Below are 21,813 nucleotides of genomic sequence, written 5' to 3'. Positions count from 1 at the left end.
ATATATATATTTATATATATATATATATATATATATATATATATATATATATATATATATATATATATATATAACTCGGTGTGTATCAATCTGCTAAGACAGTGCTCTATACCGCAGTGGCAGAGCGCAGTAGTTTTGGTAGTACTGGAACTCTGTCTGATGATCGCACAATGCGTGAAACTCCGAGTTACAACCAAAAAAGAGTTCCAGTACTACAAAAACTATATATATAAATAAGTGTATATATATATATATATATATATATATATATATATATATATATATATATATATATATATATATATATATATATATATATATATATATATATATATATATATATGGGCCGTTGCAGGAAGAAAGGGCCCTTATGTCAAAATTTTCGATTTTGACTTATTTTTCATTTTTAGATAGTTTATATGGCTAAATTTCAGTGTTTGAAAGGATTCCGCTGAAAACGCCCTAAAAATACCATTTTGGCCCATCCAAAGATGTGACCTCTGACCTTTGTATTTAGACAAAAGCTTTTGCTATTGCCTTGTGTAAGCACACTGTATAGGAGTGTCAACTGATGATAATACTACAAGTTGGAATCATTCTTATGGATTATTTTATTTACAATGAGAAGTATGTGGGCTGATAATTATTGTTTTTGTTTTTGGATCATTTCATTATTATATGGGGGGGGGGGGGAGATTCACTAGCACACAAAGGAATACCAAACAATTAGTTTATTGAATAATTACTAAAGAAAACTGCAAAATGTATACACTTGAAGAAATATATTAAATCACAACACTCTTATATGTCTCCATGGCAACCGTATACACCGCACCTGAGCTCAAACATGTAAAGGAAACCTTATTAATACATTCTAAACATTACTTTCGTGTGTACATGTACATTGTATCATAAGTTTAAAAAAAAATCATATGTACAAGGAATCTTAAATTTCATGAACTGTCTCAAACAAAATAAATCTACAATTGAAATGTGAAATTCATCTTATGGCTATATATTTGTGTATTGCAGTCAACATATGAGAATAGGTGGAGGGGAAAGGTTAAATGATGATGACAATAAAAGTAACCCTGTCGTATAAATATTGAACATCAAAATATCCTACTAATATCGTTCCTCACTTTTCAATTGTAAATTAACTAAATGGCTATATGGATTGAAAGTGACAATATATATATTGAATGTTTATAAATGCTATGATTGTAATACAGAGTATACTTCATTTCCGAACATGAGAACCACATGTACCTTATACTATGATGACCTGATATCACAATATATGTGAATGTGTCTTGCATTGGACCATCTGTCTACAAATTAAATCAAATGTGATCTTTGGATTGAAAGTAGTTTTTTAAATAAAATGTGACACTTTGAGAACATACCTTATGCAAATTGTAATGTGAGAAAGACATACTGACATAATTTTCTTGTCCCTTGCTTCCAATACTGTACTGATAAATCATATGGTACTCAAGTTATACTTCCTTTTTGACACTGTTTTTGACTATAACATTTTACTCCTCGGGGCAGAATACTTGACTGTATGGCTCTCTTACATATGGAACTATTTGCTTTAGCAACTCTCTCAGTCTAGCTAGACTCAACCCACCTGCTGCCATCACTTCAGGTTTGTCACTGTCTTCCTGACATACACATAACCAGGATCTTCCTTTGTAAACCTGAAGTGATGGTACTGTCTAATCCCCTTCAGTGGTGTCATATATCTATTTAGAAGCCTATCCCATCCATACCGCTGAAAAGTTGGCACTGTGCCCTGACCCATATAACACTTAACACTATTAATCTTAGCACTTTTACTGACTACATTACTCAACTGACTGACTGTATCTACATCACTTCTACGATAAAGTTGGCGTGTCTTTCCAAAAACATGCATCACATATACACTTAGTATGGCCTGGCTCTAGAAAATGGTAATTAATTTAATCATGCAAACCTATACTAGTGCGATAACAGAAATAATGAACAACAGTTTTATTCTTATTCTGACCCCCACAGTTATCAGCATGACAGTGACAAACCCTTTCTCCTAAACCATGGTGATCAAAATAGTCATCTAACATACTTACTACATTATTGGCTCCATGACATTTTCCATTATCTATTCCTATTGTTTGGGACTCATCAAATAAACAATTCATCTGTGATTTCAAACCATCATTACATATTCCAAAACAATTAACACGTAATGGATTAAAAAAATAAAGCTGACTGACCTGTCTAGACTGATGAGGTAACATAAAACTCTGGGCAAAATCAAATGTGACAGGTGACAAAACCTCTCTATCACTTAACTCATCTTGTGCATTTTTTATACAAATATTCAAAAATTCTCTCTCTTTCTGGGCCTTCAAAATATGCTCGGAAAATGCTAAACTTGCTCCTAATTTATCATCTTCAGTAACAGCAAACCTAATACTATTTCTATATTGTTCACACTTCACGCATACATCAGTACATAGTTCCATCTTCTGTATATGGGGGACACATGATTGCCAAATGTTCCTGAATAAAGTCTCACCAACACATTCTCTAATAGGTTCACAGTCTCTACACGCTTCAACATACTTGTTGTACACATCCATCTTAGACTCGCTTGAAGGTATGTATACAGGGGCCCTCCCATCCCTTCCACGTGGTGCTGCCGGCATTGGTAAACCATTTTCCTCGCCATATCGGATTAAAAACTGAACTACATCTTGTATTACCTGGAATACTCAGAAGAATAAATACAATATATTAGTATTTCAGAGTGAGAATTAAAGAACAGGATAAAAAACAAAACAATGACACACTCATCAATGGTACGGTGCACATAGTACATGGTCACCATTTGAAGTTAATGCTTTCAAATATATTTTTTCGACACTTAGATTTTACCTACAACTTTACCAAACCAATACGTTGAAACTAAATACTGTATGTTTCAAACAACAGTTTGCACACAACCTATTGTGTTCTTTCCATAAAGGTATGGGAAAAGGCAAAACATTGTTATATTTTGCCTGTGAGGAAAACAACAATCTAAAAATTTTATGCACCCCTATGGTTACACATGTTATATTTTGTTTTGAGATATATATATATATATATATATATATATATATATATATATATATATATATATATATATATATATATATATATATATATATACATATATATATATATATATATATATATATATATATATATATACATATACATATATATATATATATATATATATATATATATATATATATATATATATATATATATATATATAGTTTGCAATAGCCAAATGATTGTATCGGATTGACCTTTAAACATACGGTATGTCATGTTATAAAATACAATTTCAGGTTTACTGAAATTTCCCTCTCAACGTGAACAAAATGACACATCAAAACAACCAGGGGAGATGGTTATTTTTTACACGATGACAAAACTTATAAAGTATACTGTAATATGAGAAATGGGATGGCTTTACTTAGCAACAAGTGTTATATATAGATAAACTCAGCAACACTAACTAATGACTTACCTCAAATGAGTATGCATTAACTGGTCTCTTGCCTTTCAGACCATGATTTCTTGGGACAACACCATACATCTTGTAATGACTCTTTATATTATTAAATCTTTTTTCTCCTAATAACAATGAAGAAAAGAGTAACTAATGTCACAATATATCTTAAAATACTGATACTTACTTATTACTATTATTAATAATAAGTTTAACACAGAGGTTTAACGAATATCAAAGACTAGTTGTAATGACCTTAACGAAAAACAATTTTGACACAATCGACAAAATCATGGCAATTGTATACAAGTGATAGGACTAGGTGAATGACTCAAACTACATAAGTAATTATACAATTGTATAAATTTGTAGTGAATTACCAATACAATAACAATAGCTTGAATGGCACTGTATAAGTTATAACGTTACATCATATTGTTTCAGCACAATCAAATCAAACTTCCAGTAAGCAGACTGTAGATACAAATTTTTTCAGGTACGTGTTGACGCTGTATGGGTAGTAGTCAGTTATTTACACAATTTGACCTATGGCATATTTTGTACTCATCGATTACATTCGATTACCAAGAACAGTTTTACAAATGTATTCTCTGAAAAACGTAACCATCCAATTTCTGCCATCAATAATGATTTTCCCTCCCCTGTCCATAAACCGTTCAGTTTACAACATCCAGCATGAAAGTACCACCATGATCCAAGTTTGATACCAGTACCGCTAAAATAAAGGCGAGGTCACCTCGCCGACCGGGCGTTCATTACAACTGACACAAATAAATTTCGACTCCAGCGTCGTCATTCCCCCTCCTCTATGCTTCGGGCTTATTTGACATCGATGTTTAAGGTATGACCATCTATTATTACTACGTCAGGCCATAGACCCTCCACCAGACTTTCAGACTTTCATTTAAAACTGCAATTAGTGAATTTTAAAAGCAACGACGACATGTCGACATAGGGAAAATCAACAATTAATAAAAGTACGAAAACAAAAATACTCACCTATAGGCTATACTATGAATGTAACGCCACGCTTTTTCACAGACAGGTTGTCCAACAAAGGTGTAGTTGAAGTATTGTCGCTCCCTCTTGCCTCCACGAATAGTATCACCTAAGACTTCACTCTGTTCTAACTTTGATAATATAAGTACATCTAACTGGTCCCTTTGAAACACTGCTACGTTTAAACGGTATTCCCATACTCGGTCGACACTCAAACTGGTAAAACACTCAATCTTACATCCACATCCGTCTTTCATCGCTAACTCTACTGCACTCTTGGCTAAATCATCCCGGGGCCCTTCGTCTGCTGATAAGTCGTCTGATATTGAAAATAATTTTGCTATTTCTTCTGGGTCGAGTTGGTTCGTCTTCGGAATTACCTTCTGCTTGGGCTGAATCGCGTTGGACAATAATATTACTAGTAGTGGTATTTTCACCTTGGGAAATCTGCGAATTGGATGTCGATTGCGGTGGGCTGAAGGTTTCGGCGATGTCATCCTGACGATTTTCAAGTAACGCGCGTAGTTCCGGGTCTATTTCACGACAAATTGGGATTTCTAAGGACATTGTAGTAGGTTAATATAATAAGAGCTGTGAAGAGGTTTGCTTACGCTTTGAAATATTGAGTTGATTTCGGGAATGGCGGGAATGTGCAGCACGGAACTTCGTTTGGAGTCGGAAAAATATCGTAAAAATGCTAAAACCTTTATCAATTTAGTTATTTTTATTCATTTTCATCGAAAATGAGTAACATTTTTTCGAAAAGAAAGAAATATTAACCCAAAAGGATCAAACATCAAGCCAAGAGTCTTCAAGGTCATTCGCACTTTCGAACTCACAGGTAACGAAAAGTGATACAATGTTTGAACGCGTGTAACTTAAAATGTAGCAAAAATCGACATAAGGGCCCTTCTGCCTGCGACGGCCCATATATATATATATATATATATATATATATATATATATATATATATATATATATATATATATATATATATATATATATATATATATATATGTTGAGGGTAGAAGAAAATCAAGTCGGGTTTTTCGTCTCTTGGGTCACTTGTATTTTTCTGGGATGAAGAAAACATTGCGAAATAATATCAAGGTTTTATGCTAAGAGTGGTAAGTGGGTAGGACACCAGTATATAGTTACTTGGAACGAGACGAAAAACCCGACTTGATTTTCTTCTACCCTCAACATATACTCCGCTCTGCGTGCAGACGTATCGAGCACTGTACTACGGACATATCTTACCACTGACTTCCTATATATATATATATATATATATATATATATATATATATATATATATATATATATATATATATATATATATATATATATATATATATATATAATATCAATATAATATATTCAGAACGGTAATTTAAAATGATTGTCATGTTTGATCCGGAGAGAGAGACGGTGTAATTAAATAAAATTGCGTAATCAAGATCTGGTAAGTGAATTAAAATGCCACAACGGACATTCTTTTCAAATCAATCGTTCCAAGTAATTATATACTGGTGTCCTACCCACGTACCACTCTTAGCATAAAACCTTGATATTATTTCGCAATGTTTTCTTCATCCCAGAAAAATACAAGTGACCCAAGCTGGCCTTGTCACTACGAGAGGCTAGACAATTTTCAGGTGAATGAATACAAACATTGGGGAATAATATATTTAAGCCTCCTCAAGCAAGTGCAAGAAACATCGGGGAAACTAATAGCGATTTGAAATGTGCTGACGTAAATTTCGAGCACCGTAAATCCAGTGACGTAGAACGACCGAGACATAAAATCTGTATTTGGCTTGAGTATGGTAGAACACAATTTGTTATATTGACAGCAAAACCAATGACGTATAGACGTGTTTTCGTGACGAAGAACCACCGGGATATATAAACTATATGTATTTGAGTATGGTAGAATACAACTTGTTATTGACCATATATGAACTTTAGACAACATATGTATGTAGAGGCTTAAAAGATATTTCACATTATCTTACCTGTTTGTCACTGTCTTGAATAGGACTTGCTTCTTCGACCACTCGTTCCTTTAGTCCATTGTCTGAATAAGGAGACTGCATCTGCATCTTAGAGAAATGACATTTAGTTAGAATAGTTTGTACATGTATGCTTGTCCTGGTGGTTGCAGTCCCAGACGAAGCGTGTGCAGTTAGGGGGTATTTTCAAGCATACTGTGTACTGAACATGTTCACTAGTGATGTTGTCTTTCTATTCAAGTGATTGAAATAAGAATTTATTAGTAAAAATAGCAATAGAAGATATCCTTAGAGCAAACTGGGGTACATTGTAATGTAAAATACTTACCTCAGAAGAGTAATTTTCTACAATTGGCTTTGTAGCTACTCTCGGCTTTCGATATACAACTGCTGGTTGTTCTTGTTTCTAGAAAAGAGCGACACAATACATCGAAACTGTTATGCGTTTGGCTGAATTAAATGAAAACAACTATCGGAGTGGGGGTGGGGGCAACCCCCCAAGACGACCATACGGGAAGGGTCCTCACGCTCTGGAAAGGGGTGTTTTTTGTGCTCACAAACTATGAGAAATGGCATACTTTTCAGCATGCACGGGAATCGCAAATAGCAGATTTCGTTGACATTATCGTGTTTTGATGTTTTGTTTGCTTTGACACTGCATTGTATTTAGTACCTTTGACGATATCAAGATGAAAACATCAATATATTAACATAATCTGTCATATTCTTGCAAATTGAACACCAATCCATAATATCTATTTTGTGCGATACAGTTCATATGAGAAAAGGTCTCATTTTTTGGATTTTTATTATGAGAATACTTTGGGTTTTGAGGTCTCAGAGGAGTTCCCCGCCACTCTGTACGAATTTATACATACATTAGATGTCCTCTTCCCGCTGGACAAGTATACACGCACCATTGTTACAAGCGTATAGTATTTCAGATATCTTATAAAGAAAGTTGCATTCAACCAAATATGTTTGTATCGTATTATTAAACCACACTAAGAATTGACGTCAAAACAGACGTTTTAAATTAACACAGTTGATCCAATCTAATCTAATCAATGCTAATCTCTGATAACCTAATATAATATAATATAATATAATATAATATAATATAATATAATATAATATAATATAATATAATATAGTATAATAATACAATGTAATCAAGGACGTGAGTCAACAATGCTGGTGTATATCAACAATGGAATATAATCAATTAAGACAAAATGCAGAATTTTCATATGCATAGATGGAGGGAGTGATGATGTAGCAGTTAGTCTGGATGATGATATTAGTTTTCCTTTTATTTTACTATCATTTGATAAGAGCTTATTAGATGTACGCATTTCTTATTTAGTAAAACAGTATGGTTGTATGGTTCAGATAGTTTGATTTAATTGTGATCGATTTTATCTTCTCTGACAAGATGGTTGTCATCTGCAAAAGCATGGTGATTTATTTAGTGCTTTCTGACAAGATCGAAAAGAGATTCGGTGTACAAAACAAATAGATCAGGGCCAAGGACTGAGCCTTGGGGGACACCAAACGGGAGATCTGATGAGGTTATTACTGTTTGAATTCTAGCAGAGAAATAAGATTCATACAGAATATAGAGCAGATTCAAACATTTCAAATATTGTGGTGTGATGTGCTGTGCTGTGCACTGTATTACTGTATAGCAAGTATTGTATTTTGCAAGAGATTTACAAACTCACGAGATGAGAAAAGCGGACATTTTCTTCATCGTTCATCTCTTCTTCTTCATCGACGTTTCCTCCATCCTGAGGTTCTTCCTGTTGTTGTCTTTGGTAGTCTACTCTGCACAGCTTAATATTGTCTCCGTGTTTCAAACACCTATAAATTGCAATAGTTGCTAAAATGCATAACACACCTAACACAGCAAAGACAGGCATTAGATAGATTATCACTATCACATCACGGTCTCCTTTTCCACTGTGAGTCCCTGCAGTATTGTTGTTCATTGGATGTGGTGATATAAGTAGTGATGAATCTACAGCTGATGTAACTGTAAAAAAAATAACGATCAGTATTTGTACTCAACATACACAACCAAGATGTATAAATGGGTACATGGTAGGACAGAGGGGTTGTCTAGTGAAAAATTCAGTCTTATGTGTTTACAAAAGCTACAATGGGTTGCAGAGACAACCCATGTGTAAAAAGGGTACATGATAGGCCAGGGGCTGTCTTGTGAATGATTTAGTCTTATGTGCTTACAGAAGCTACAGTGGGTTGTACAGACAGCCCTGGTGCATAAATGGGTACATGGTAGGACAGGGGTTGTCTATTGAAGGATTTTAGTCTTATGTGCTTACATAAACAACAATGGGTTGTATGTGCTAAAGGAGTTGAGGATATCATACAGGGTTGTTTTTAAGATTATATATGTTTCCTCACCTGCCAGTGTAATTGGTTGACTCTTGATGACGTGACAGTCCTCCTCAATGATACAGGAATAGCTACCCTGATACTCTTGGTAGAAACTGTCAAATCGCAGGGTCTTATTTGGTCCTGTGTAGAGATATCTCTCTTCGTTGATCTGAATATATGAAATGTCTATGATTATAATCAGTATCAACATGATTTGCGAAAACACGAGATGCAAATATTTTAATGTGACATTGGCCATATGGGTAAATTGGTAGACCGAAAAATCCGAAGTGAAATGTAGAAATGTACATGTCTGGTCATTTTTCTCATCTGAAATATTGATAGCATGGAAACACTACTGTCACGTGATTTGATTTGTTTTGAATCACCGGTCATATGATCGTCATATTGTATGTTGTTAGAACGTTTGTAAGTTTAACAACTGGAAAGCAGAGGTGTCAATTTTTCCTTCCGTAAGGAAGAGGTATATTTATTGGTGGAAGTATGTGTGCCTGTCTGTCTGTCTGTCTGTCTGTCTGTCTGTCTGTCAGTCTGTCTGTCTGTATCATCGTTTTCTCCATAACGGCTTCCTCAATGCAAACGAAATTTTGAAGACGTATTCCGTAGGGTAATGGCAAGGCTTGATTAGGTTTTAGTAAAAATCCCGTGAATATTAATGAGCAATTTACGTAATTAATGACTTTCGGTAATTAGGCCATGTCCAATGTATGCACACTTCAAATTCATTATAACTTAATACACACATTTGCGATACCAAAGGGCGCATGTCCTGAAAATATAGTTAATGTAGCTTTGAGCTTTAATAAGATATTGGCATATTTTCGGTACATTGTACACACAATCGGCATGGACATAAAAGCATCCGTATCATCATTTTCTCCATAACTGCTTGCTCAATTCTGTAAGGTAATGGCAAGACTCGTTTATGTTTTGGTAAACATCTCAAGAATATTAACGAGAAATTTACATAATTAATGGTTTTTGGTAATTAGGCTATATCTCAAGAATGCACACTTCAAATTCAATATAATTTAGTACATGCATTTGCGATACCAATGCGCACTTGTCCTGAAAATATTATTGATGTAGCTTTTAGTTTAATAAGTTATTGGCATATTTTTGTATGCCACTAAAAAGGAATAAAATAGAGTCTCGTCAGGAAATGTTGTCTAAAGTGGTACGACGATGCGCTTATTTTTTGTTACTTTCTCAACAAATGTCACAGTACATGTTGTGGTTGGCAAGGAGATCACTAACAGCAATGAGCAAATGGCAATCAATGAAAAAAATAACTTATTACATATGTTCTGTTGTATTCCAACAATTGTCTGTAGGAACTACAATCTCAAAACTTTGCCCTTACTGAAGACATTCAGTTTACACCTGGTAATATGATAGACTTGCTGTCTGGTTAAATTCTTTATTTCCATTTTTTTTTTCGTATCATACCTGAAGAGGTCTTTGATTTAAAGTCCACCTTGGCTCTCTGTGAATTTCCCATGATACATTGCACTGTATGAGAGCACTATCACCATAGTTACTTGGATGTTCCAAAATAACCACGTTTGCCGATTGTTTACCTGAATATTAGATATGAATAATTATTAGATCGACGTAGTGCACGGAATTATGGGAATTATGATAACAAAGTCAACGTATTTCCATCAAGAGAGGGGTTTCTTTTATCATGGTATCTGTGTAATGTTGAGTGGCTCCAGAAGAGTCATTCTAACCGAACCTACATCATGTAACGTGAGTAGAGTTGTACAATAGGCTAAATCTCGTTGAGTAGAGGAGTGTTTGGGGCAAGGTATTCTGGTAGCTCCTAATCTCTCTAACTCTTTCCTATCAATACGAATGCTATTGTTTGAACATAATTTAGGAGCTCCTCACTTTGATTGTTTCCCAGAATTTTTCGCCCCATTGTACAGCAGGCTTCTTTTAAGCTATGTTGACCAATCTGTATTATTCATATTTTGGAGAGGTCGCACAATGCAGTATTTCCGGAGATGCCATTTTATGGGCCCTTACCATAAAAAGACATACATCTCAAATAAAGTCGACCTCTCATTTGAATACTGTCATATTAGATTTTAATCAACTTTAATGACATAGTTTGTTGATTTAAGTCTTATGCCGAGAAGTTTATTTTATTTCTTTTGGGCGATTTGATAGCTTCTAAAACTATATTATGACTATGCATCACGTCACTGTTAGCACTTGAACTCTAACTATTATGGTTTCAAGTTGTGGAAGCAAAATAACGGGATGTTAAACTTAATAATTTCAAGATGCGATATTAACAACAGGTGACATTTTTGTAGTCTTCAGATACAATTGTTGCCACGTTGTTGCAAAACCAATACAGATTAGAAATTAAAAAAAAGATAAATGATCAGTTTATGATTATAATCAAATATAAACGTATTTCAATTGACGATTTACCTTGTACGATGACATTGATGTCTCTCTTCTCAGATTCATCTTTCTCTAAAGTTGTTATAAGAACATAGCGACCAGAAACCACACAGGACATATTAAATACTATCAAGAAGTAATCGTTATTAGCAGCTAAGGCAATATCTCCCTCCAGTTCATCTTTCCAGAGGTGACAACGATAGGCGTCTCCGTCGGTCAGCCAAGCACTCGTCAGTGGCGTATTAGAAGTGGCGTTCATCAGAGTTATTTCTGTAGCCTTGGTATGGAAGAGACGACCATAGACTGATATGATGACGTCATTTTCAGCAGTGATTTGCCAGGGCTTGGAATCTGTGTCTACAAACACAATATGTTTGATCCATTTGTTGATTGTCAATTAGCTAAGTCTTTAAAGAAAAAGTCCAGTCAGACTTATTTCTACCTTTAGTACACTTGTATTGATTACTGCTATCAACTTAAAAGGAAACGTCAAGTCAGACTTATTTCTGCCTTTTGTACACTTGTATTGATTACTGCGATCAACTTAAAGGAACAGTCCAGTCAGACTTATTTCTGCCTTCAGTACACTTGTATTGACTACTGCTATCAACTTAAAGGAAAAGTCAAGTCAGACTTATCTCTGCCTTTAGTGCACTTGTATTAATTACTGCTATCAACTTAAAGGAAAAGTCCAGTCAGACATTTCTTTCTTTAATAGTACACTTGTATTGATTACTGTTATCAACTTAAAGGAAAAGTCAAGTCAGACTTATCTCTGCCTTTTGTACACTTGTATTGACTACTGCTATCAATTTAAAGGAAAAGTCCAGTCAGACTAATTTCTGCCTTTGGTACACTTGTATTGATTACTGCTATCAACTTAAAGGAAAAGTCCAGTCAGACTAATTTCTGCCTTCAGTACACTTGTATTGATTACTGCTATCAACTTAAAGGAAAAGTCCAGTCAGACTTATTTCTACCTTCAGTACACTTGTATTGATTACTGTTATCAACTTAAAGGAAAAGTCCATTCAGACTTATTTCTACCTTCAGTACACTTGTATTGATTACTGCTATCAACTTAAAGGAAAAGTCCTGTCAGACTTATTTCTGCCTTTAGTACACTTGTATTGATTACTGCTATCAACTTAAAGGAAAAGTCCAGTCAGACTTATTTCTACCTTCAGTACACTTTTATTGATTACTGTTATCAACTTAAAGGAAAAGTCCATTCAGACTTATTTCTACCTTCAGTACATCTGTATTGATTACTGTTATCAACTTAAAGGAAAAGTCCAGTCAGACTTATTTCTACCTTCAGTACACTTTTATTGATTACTGTTATCAACTTAAAGGAAAAGTCCAGTCAGACTTATTTCTACCTTCAGTACACTTTTATTGATTACTGTTATCAACTTAAAGGAAAAGTCCATTCAGACTTATTTCTACCTTCAGTACATCTGTATTGATTACTGCTATCAACTTAAAGGAAAAGTCCAGTCAGACTTATTTCCACCTTCTGTACACTTGTATTGATTACTGTTATCAACTTTAAGCTTACGTGACTTGAGGTGACAACATAGTACATCTACCTTGATTTATTGAAACAACTTTGAAATCTTGTAAAGAAATTCCACTGCACATGATATAGTTATGCTCATTCATATTAGAAAATTCCTGCACGGATGTATTCGAAAACCATTGGTTATGACATCACACATGACAAATGGAAATATTTCGAGGTTAAAGTGGCCATATGGATGAGAATTGGGTACTTGTTTTTGACTTTTGATCTATAGTTCAATTTTATCTTGGCTTCCTACTTGAAAAATAAACATGAAACAACATTGACCATGGCTGTGTTTGTAATTCAATACATTACAAAAAGCTACAATATGTGTGAAACGTTCGTTATTGTACGTCCAATAACAAAATAATATTTTACAAATTTATCAATCTTTTGCAATGTATTGAGTTACAAACACAGACTTAGAATATGTTGTTTCACATTGATTTTTCAAGTAGGAAGCCATGATAAAATTGTTTTATGAATTAAAACCCAAAATAAATACCCAATCCTCCTATGGCCACTTTAAGGTGACGTCATCACCACAGATTTTATGAAATTTGTATTACGTAATATCAAGACAACATATAAGATTACTCACCAATATTTTCAACAGTTGTGTGTGTAACGACATCATTTGTTCCATACATCCACCAAATGTATTTCACTTTATTTTGATATGGCTTTAAACTTTTGACAAACAACATGTAGTAACCATTCCGTTCACTTAGGCGAAAATTATCATCAAGATTGCTTTGCCCTAAGGAGGGTATGTATCTTGTACATTTGATAACTTCATCAACACCTGATGAAAGGAGAGAAAAGACACGGTAAAAGGATTGTTCATTTTTAATTGTAGAATTTCAGATATTTCAGACACAGCACAAAGTTTAACCTAGGCGTTTCACTATTGGTACATGGTGTTATTTATACTTTATTTTTCCATAAAGATAGACACATTTTAAATCCAGTCTAACACTACAAAGACACATCGTATAGAGTTACAGGATAACATAGGATAACTCTGAACAGGATATTTTAGTTGCAATTTTGGTTTGTTGAGACAAAGTATAGACCCTCCACCAGTGGGGAGGGTCTATGGACAAAGCTAACATTTGTATATCAGGGTACATCTGTGGTTCCATGTTCTTTTATGTAGGCACTTGTGTTGACGTTTAAAATGGTATGACAAAATATTTACTTCAGTCTTTATCGATCTTCGTCCTTCAATGTCTGTCTGTCTGTCTGTCTGTCTGTCTGTCTGTCTGTCTGTCTGTATGTATGTCTGTCTGTCTGTCTGTCTGTCTGTCTGTCTGTCTGCTGGTATGTATATATGTATGTATGTATGTATGTATGTATGTAGGTATGTATGTATGTATGTATGTATGTATGTATGTATGTATGTATGTATGTATGTATGTATGTATGTCTGCTTCCCACCTCTCTTTATCACTCCCTTCATCAGAGGTTCTACCCAACACACACCCCCCAACACACACCTACCCACACCCATACATACATACATACATACATACATACATACATACATACATATATACATACGTACGTGCATACATACATACATACATACATACATACATACATACATACATACATACATACATACATACATACTGTATACATACATACATACATACATACATACATACATACATACATACATACAAACAACCCCATTATTTATACCAACCACACTAGTAAATAATGTACATACCTTCAATAATTTGATTGACACATAGAGTGCCATGTTGTATCCCTGTAGGAAAGCTGCTATTCAAATAAAATGCATTACCAGTTGGTATATACACATAGTGATAGGGCTGTGCTATTACTGCTTCGTTGCCATCGTGATGGAGACCTTTGAAGTAATTAATACAAAGTAAATATTATGTCCGTATGAGGTAGGCTTATATGCAATGGCAGCATAGAAATAAAGAATCGATGATTAAATAAAATCAAAATTATGTTTGTTTGTTTGTTTGTTTGTTTGTTTGTTTGTTTGTTTGTTTGTTTGTTTGTGTGTATGTGTGTTTGTTTGTATGTATGTATGTATGTATGTATGTATGTATGTATGTATGTATGTATGTATGTATGTATGTATGTATGTATGTATGTATGTGTGTGTGTGCGTGTGTATGTTTGTGTTTGTTTTTGTGTTTGTGTTTGCTGCATTTGTTTATCAATTAATTTGTTCGTTTGTTTGTTTATTGCTGCTGTGTGTTTTTGTTTATTTATTTGTGTGCATGTTTCTTTGTATGTCTGGATGTGTGTGTATACTTTGATAAATAGTAAATGAAACAACATTGAAAAAGAATATATATATATATATATATATATATATATATATATATATATATATATATATATATATATATATGTGTGTGTGTGTGTGTGTGTGTGTGTGTGTGTGTTTGTTATAATAAAACTCAACTTGTAGCTTTCTGCATACGCTGACGGGCATTTACAAGCATGATATTGCGAAGTCATGAAGTTATCAAAAAGAAAGGACTAACTTACTTGGTAGTTGAGGGCAGTAATAATAGCTACAACGGCATGGTACGATACAAAGTAATAGGGATATCACTGGTAAATGATATAAATGTGTCTGAGCCATTCCAAGGGTTACATGCTGCGTTAGCTCTGTGGGTGGAATATAAATAACAACGTTGTCTGTCAGTGCAAGAATACACATACCAGAATATTATATATATGCACGTGATACCAAAAAATGAACGAAACCGGAAATTACATCACAAATAATTACAGTAGCCTTGCTACCGCGGTTATCCTGTTTTACTATACTCACCGTAAAGACTGTTTCCACTAAAATCAAACTTCCAAGTTCTAGTATAACAGTATTCCTAGGAGGGTAATATCTGTTACAGTCCTATTATTTCTATCCGTACAGAGACACTATGTCCTTCACAATATGGCAACTAATACTGCAGCTGTTAGGATAGAGTGGTATACGTTTAGTAGTCACTGGCAACATTGCAATGCGACCTTTGGTACTCGCACAGCCCTGATAGAGGGACTGTGGTACACGATAAACTATATCATACCGATGGACGAATACACGATTACGAGTATAGCAAACACCTTCAGAAAATGACTTTATTTTCCTTATGTATTAAGTTATGCATTCAGGATTTCTTATTCATCTAATATTTCTTCCAAACCTTATCGTACACCAAGTTTCTTGTGGAACTTTTTAATCTGTATTTTAACAGTTTACCTGTTCACCTAGAGGTCACATGACTGTTAGGTAGATTATGGGATGTAATAATAAACGCGAACTATACTCACGAACATGTAAAAACCAAAGTTTAAAAATACACAAACACGGTAATACATTACCTGTCTACCTTCCTTATTCATTTCCTCCATAAAAGAGCACAGAAAGGGTGGCAAATACACTTGAAATAATAGGACCGAAACTGGTTTTATCTTGACTGCACCGGTATTTACTGTACGCACGATTGTTGGTTGATCGCCAATATGCACCGTGTTCGTAAGCTTAATGTCGTGGGTCCTTTGACCTCGTGAGTAAACAGATATCTGAAAATAGCTATATTTCATAGAATTAATATGACGTATCATTGGTTTTACAGTCTCAAATGACTTGAGTGTCAGAGAAGAAATCAGTTTTTGAAAAAAACAACACTGAGAATGTGTGGACGACTCGTACTGATTCTGTTGGCTTCATTTGGTACGTACACACTCAACACTCAAAATTGTGTGCATGTGGTCGAAATTGTCACCTTTTACATTTCTATATTTATCCGTGAGCTAAGATGGCGTATTATCACAATTACTGGTCGTTGTATTTCGACGTTCGAACTTTACACTTTTATAAAAATCTGAGTTCGATTCAAGGAGTCGAGCCTGTCACTCTGTAGTAGAAGTAATACATTTAAGGGTTTTCTTCAACGCAGCGATGTTAAATTGAATATGTTTGCCAGATAAATGGGATCTGTAGATATGTTCGCATTTAGATATTACATCACGTCAGTCACTCGATATACCACACTAAACACATCTATTTTGGCACAGAGCAATACATACCTTGGTTACTACGGCATTCATCGACAAACTTATCGCTCCGACCTCCGACCAGTGCTTAAATTTGTGTATGTGAGTATTGTTCGACAGAGTAGTAAATGTAACAAGTTGTCACCAGTATACACAGAGTTCAGTAAGATCATTGACGATTTGTTGTTTTCATTATGATGGAGTAGTCATAGAGAACGAGAAATAACGGGGCAAGATCGTTAGTTAAAAGTAGAATGTCGGATAAAAACCTACTTGTTTACGGGGGGGGGGACCATTTTAGTTCTCATCCTACAAAAAAACAATTTTCCATCGAATGAATCTGTTTATTCCCCTAATCAGAAATATTTCTTTAAAATGTCATATTGAGAAATAGATGAATTTTCATTAGGAAATGCATGGCATTAAACTAAAGTAAAATGTCAACAAAAGAATTGTTTGTCCTGACTACATACTGGCTTTGTATTCATAGCACTACATACTACTACATACTGGCGTTGTATTCATAGCACTACATACTACTACATACTGGCTTTGTATTCATAGTACTACGTACTAGCTATATACTGAATTGAAATTGATTGCTCTGTCTGAAACAATTTTCAATTTTGGCACATTTATTTACAAAGGGGAGGGGAAGAGTGGGGGTGGAGGGGGTCTGAGGACTAACTGAAAGAATTTAGTGTTTTTTTAACATACATTGACCTATTGATCTCGCCCCTAAAGCAATCGAAACCGTCTATTTTAAAAACTAGAACTAAATATAGCACACATATCATTCCTTATAGAATTATTTCTGAATTCATTTGACTGTAAAAGGCGCAAAATATATCATTATGTTTTTTTTTTGTAAACGCCTTCAGAAAATATCATTTAGATGCCTAATTGCCGAAAAATTGTCAGATATTCAGAAAATTCACATTTTAGATTTTCAATTTCAATGTACGAGAAAAGTTGCTATGTACGTGGTCAGTTACAGTGCACCAAGGTGTACTCTCTGTTCGCGTTGTAAATGACTGGAATTTACTCCCTGAATACATCGTAGACAGTGATAGTGTAAATTCATTAAAGTCAAGTCTGTGGTCACACTATCGACATGACACGTATACCATTTCTTAGCAGAACACTGACTCTGTTTGTCATGGATACTTTGCCATGCTGGACAGAAATTAGTATTTTTTTACTATGGTATTTTCTTTTACTGTATTGTTGGGGATGACAAGCCATATTAGGCTTCTTCATTTCTCCGATTCTAGTAATCCATTGATAATGTTGTTGGTGTGTGCTTTTTTTTGCAGTATTTGGCATTGTTATCGCTGAAAAGAATCACACTATTGCTGTTGATGTTGGCGCATCGGTCAATCTACCATGTCTTGTCCAAGCAAAAGATGTACCAATAGTGACGGTGAGATGGGGACGAAAAGATGATTCGTTCATCGCTCAGAAATTTCATTCTGGGAGTGAAAAATACGTCGAGGACAATAAATACTTGATAGATGATGCACTGACGATGCTGACCATCTTCAATGTTACACCGTCGGACGAAGGAGTGTATAAATGTGCAGTGGAACTGAATACGACTAAAGACAGTATTGAGCAGCACATCACTTCATTGACAGTTCTGAAAAGTACGTATCTTATACAGTTAAGTTCATAAGACATCGCCGAAACTATGTGTTACCTACACCTTTTCAATGTTGATACTATGTGTATAGGAGTAGAATTTGATACGAGAGATCATTATGGCTAAGTGTGGAAGGAGTGAAGCAGAACTAAAATTATCTACGAAGACCTCTCTTATCGAATTGTAAAAGACCCAGAAGTCAACCACTGCTTTGGTTGATTATTGATGATGTCGAATTGTCACGGGGGGGGCAGTAACTTTGATATGCAACATTTTTGCAAATGTGAAAATACAATAAAATAGGAACAGCTGTAACAGATTATTAGAAACTGAGGTAAAAGTCGATATAACCAGAGATATTGTAATATTAAACATAAATACAGTTTCGCTGATGTTCGGTGAAACCCAATTTTTTAAAGATTAAATTATTGTAACTCTGGCTTTGACTTTACTATAGGGTTGTCGGTGGCCGAGTAGTTAAATCACTTGCCTCTTACCATTGCTATCGAAGTTCGAACCCATTCAGAGTTTGATTGAATTTACCACGCTAAGTAAGTAAGACCCTCTCTACCCCCCGTACAATGCAGGTTAATTGCCCCGGGTACTCCGCATTGACACCGAAATCATGAGGGATAGCCCTCACTGGACTTCTTGGGAGACAAGTGTTTATATACTTATAGAACTATCCAGTATAAATAAAATATTATCTTTTATTTATTTTTTTGTAGATGCTGGTGATGCACACAGTGAAGCCAGTGACGGTAAGTGTTTTAAATTAAAGATATTCTACGATTACAAATGTAAGTTTAGTTGATAAGTCTGACAGCAGAACGAGGTGGTCAGATTTGACATAGATTAAAACGTTATTGGCGTATCAGTAATCTAGCAATATATATTTTCTGATTTTCTCTACATTACTAAAATTTAAAAGGTGTAATTCGGGTCCATACTTTCATCTTATATAATTGTAGATTTTTAAAAGTTCGCCTGACTGTGATTGTATAGTATGTTTAAGTTATCATAAAAATTACATGAATTCAGTGTTACCTTCAAATAAACTACTTTTAGTTTATGTCTGATTTTATAGCTGTTAGTATTTCACAGTACTAGCAGAAATGATGTCTCTTTAGGTTGTAATCAGTATTCACACAAAATATACAAGGGGTCGAGAGAAATGTTTATAAACTGAATCTGACAGTAATTGGCAGTCTGTAAGGGTAATGGTTTCATCTGCACTCGCCTTCCATTTTACGATTTTATACAATATTACTTGTTTTGAGATATTGAATTTTCATGTCTGGTTCATCTTTGTTAAGGTTCACTGGGAGAACTGTATGGGATACCGATCTACATCATCATCATAGTACTAGTGGCAGTAGTTATCATCGTGTGTATGGTTTGTTGTGTGTGTTGTTACTGTGCTCGTAAAAAGGTACGTCTTTGTTCTAAGCCATATTCCTCACACAGATGTTACAACAATGTCAACAGGCATCACAATAGAAAAAAAACAGTGAAAGGGAAGGAGGGATAGAGAAGAGAAAGTACACACGTGATAGTGTGTGTGATAGAGGCAGAGAGATGCAGAGAGAGAGAGAGAGAGAGAGAGAGAGAGAGAGAGAGAGAGAGAGAGAGAGAGAGAGAGAGAGAGAGAGAGAGAGAGAGAGAGAGAGAGAGAGAGAGAGAGAGAGAGAGAGAGAGAGAGAGAGAGAGGGGGGGGGGGGGGAGGAAATACATATCCCAACCTGTTGTAGACAAAGTCTTACACCTTTACTTGTTACATAGTGTCTTATAAATGTATTTCTCACAGAGAGCCCATATTATTTTACACACTTTATATCTAATTCTATCTCTGTCTCCGTTTATACTATAATTATATTACAGAAGAAGTCTCAGAAAACTACTGCAAGGGAAGAATACAGAATTGTCTGAGTGACGAGTACAAAAGCATAGTGAATTTATGAATAATGGCCATTATATGGTAGACTATTGTGTTTAATGTTGCTATTCAAATCTATACTTGGTGTTGCCTGAAGTAAATGTGTGGCGGGGGTTGCTTTTAAAACAAGCTTACGGACAAGGTTACCATGTTGGAAAGACAATCAGAACAATGTATTTCATATGTGAACTTACTACTTACTTATAGAAATACATATGTATAAGTAATGAAGATATGTTACATGGAATAAAGAATATAGTCACTTGTTATGATTCTTGCATGTGACCATGGTGTTTGTGACAGTTTTAGTATATACTATTTTAGTGTATATGTACTGTCTGCTGTGTGTGTGTGTGTGTGTGTGTGTGTGTGTGTGTGTGTGTGTTCGTTGTGTGAATACGTATGCCCCTGTGTATTGACTGTGTTGTATGGAGTTTGTGTATGTTTGGCGTGGTCATATATAGGGAGACACTGTTTCTGTTTGTTTGTTTATGTGTGTGTGTGTGTGTGTGTGTGTGTGTGTCCTTGAGTTTGTATACTTGTCGTTGACAAAGTATTATCACCATGGAGCACATGCAATAGGTATGTTTGTTTGTTAAGTATAAACTCCACTTGAGTCCTCAAGTTTTTTTACCGTGGATAACCCGTCAAAGTTGTGATTCAAGCTAAAACAAACTATGGAAATATATTTTAATGAGTTTATTTGATTTCTTTCTCTACTATACTAGTTGGGGTCCCCAAACATTCAATAGCTGATATAACGCTATTCTGCTCAAAAACTTGTTGGATCTCACTTCGTCAAGCTTAAATAAATTTGATCCTATTAATCTACATCGGCATTCTGTCAATGCGCCCCCCCTAACCGTTGGCATGTTGCCACTGCTTGTCACATGATTTTCGAGTAGTGTTAATATTATGGGATACTTCGGTTTATGTGTAATTTAGTATTACTAAACCTTGTGTACATTGACCCACATGTATAACTTCAAGTGGGGGCAAGGAATATTGACGTATTGAGACCTATCACGTCATGTTGTTTGCTGTGGCCGCTGTGATGTGTCACCTCCACTGTAAACACATGTCTCAATACCTATTATGGTAGCAAGATGTCAGCTAGGTATTGGTTCGTAGAATTGCTATTGTTCGTGGAATTTCCCCGATAATAGAATACCTCAGTGCATACGTCT

General features: G+C 34.8%; 2 protein-coding genes across 5 annotated transcripts; one reads left to right on the top strand and one right to left on the bottom strand.

Annotated features, from left to right (window-relative positions):
* Positions 1 to 801: 801 nt before the first annotated feature.
* On the bottom strand, positions 802 to 16,502 carry LOC144440120 (uncharacterized). 4 transcript variants are annotated; one of them, XM_078129382.1, is made up of 14 exons: positions 16,374 to 16,501; positions 15,823 to 15,964; positions 15,534 to 15,656; positions 14,731 to 14,874; positions 13,597 to 13,800; positions 11,456 to 11,785; positions 10,460 to 10,590; positions 9,017 to 9,158; positions 8,314 to 8,624; positions 6,918 to 6,995; positions 6,593 to 6,679; positions 4,574 to 4,965; positions 3,572 to 3,678; positions 802 to 2,753 (listed from the first exon to the last, which is right to left on the bottom strand). In XM_078129382.1, exons 3-13 carry the CDS (start codon positions 15,628 to 15,630, stop codon positions 3,663 to 3,665), a joined length of 1,932 nt encoding a protein of 643 aa, XP_077985508.1. In that variant the 5' UTR covers positions 15,631 to 15,656; positions 15,823 to 15,964; positions 16,374 to 16,501; the 3' UTR covers positions 802 to 2,753; positions 3,572 to 3,662. The 4 variants fall into 4 exon arrangements, with proteins under 4 accessions (XP_077985508.1, XP_077985507.1, XP_077985510.1 ...); XM_078129381.1 differs by lacking the exon at positions 15,823 to 15,964 and having other exon boundaries at positions 16,374 to 16,502; XM_078129384.1 differs by lacking the exon at positions 15,823 to 15,964 and having other exon boundaries at positions 4,574 to 4,704; positions 16,374 to 16,502.
* A 72-nt stretch (positions 16,503 to 16,574) lies between these two features.
* On the top strand, positions 16,575 to 20,882 carry LOC144440358 (uncharacterized). The gene is made up of 5 exons (XM_078129725.1): positions 16,575 to 16,725; positions 18,365 to 18,694; positions 19,419 to 19,451; positions 20,007 to 20,122; positions 20,572 to 20,882. The coding sequence occupies exons 1-5, from the start codon at positions 16,686 to 16,688 to the stop codon at positions 20,617 to 20,619; spliced, it is 567 nt and encodes a 188-aa protein (XP_077985851.1). The 5' UTR covers positions 16,575 to 16,685; the 3' UTR covers positions 20,620 to 20,882.
* Positions 20,883 to 21,813: the final 931 nt, after the last annotated feature.

Source organism: Glandiceps talaboti, chromosome 9, assembly GCF_964340395.1.
Source record: "Glandiceps talaboti chromosome 9, keGlaTala1.1, whole genome shotgun sequence".
NCBI classification, from domain to species: Eukaryota; Metazoa; Hemichordata; class Enteropneusta; family Spengelidae; genus Glandiceps; species Glandiceps talaboti.
This window is presented reverse-complemented; position numbering and strand designations above follow the sequence as displayed.

Coding starts and splice junctions, on each gene's coding strand:
- LOC144440120 (XM_078129381.1), bottom strand. CDS start 15,630: ATGGCTCAGACACATTTATATCATTTACCAGTGATATCCCTATTACTT. Junction 14,875..15,533: donor TTACTGCCCTCAACTACCAA/GTAAGTTAGTCC, acceptor ATTACTTCAAAG/GTCTCCATCACGATGGCAAC. Junction 6,680..6,917: donor TAGAAAATTACTCTTCTGAG/GTAAGTATTTTA, acceptor CATTTCTCTAAG/ATGCAGATGCAGTCTCCTTA.
- LOC144440358 (XM_078129725.1), top strand. CDS start 16,686: ATGTGTGGACGACTCGTACTGATTCTGTTGGCTTCATTTG. Junction 19,452..20,006: donor ACACAGTGAAGCCAGTGACG/GTAAGTGTTTTA, acceptor ATCTTTGTTAAG/GTTCACTGGGAGAACTGTAT. Junction 20,123..20,571: donor GTTACTGTGCTCGTAAAAAG/GTACGTCTTTGT, acceptor ATTATATTACAG/AAGAAGTCTCAGAAAACTAC.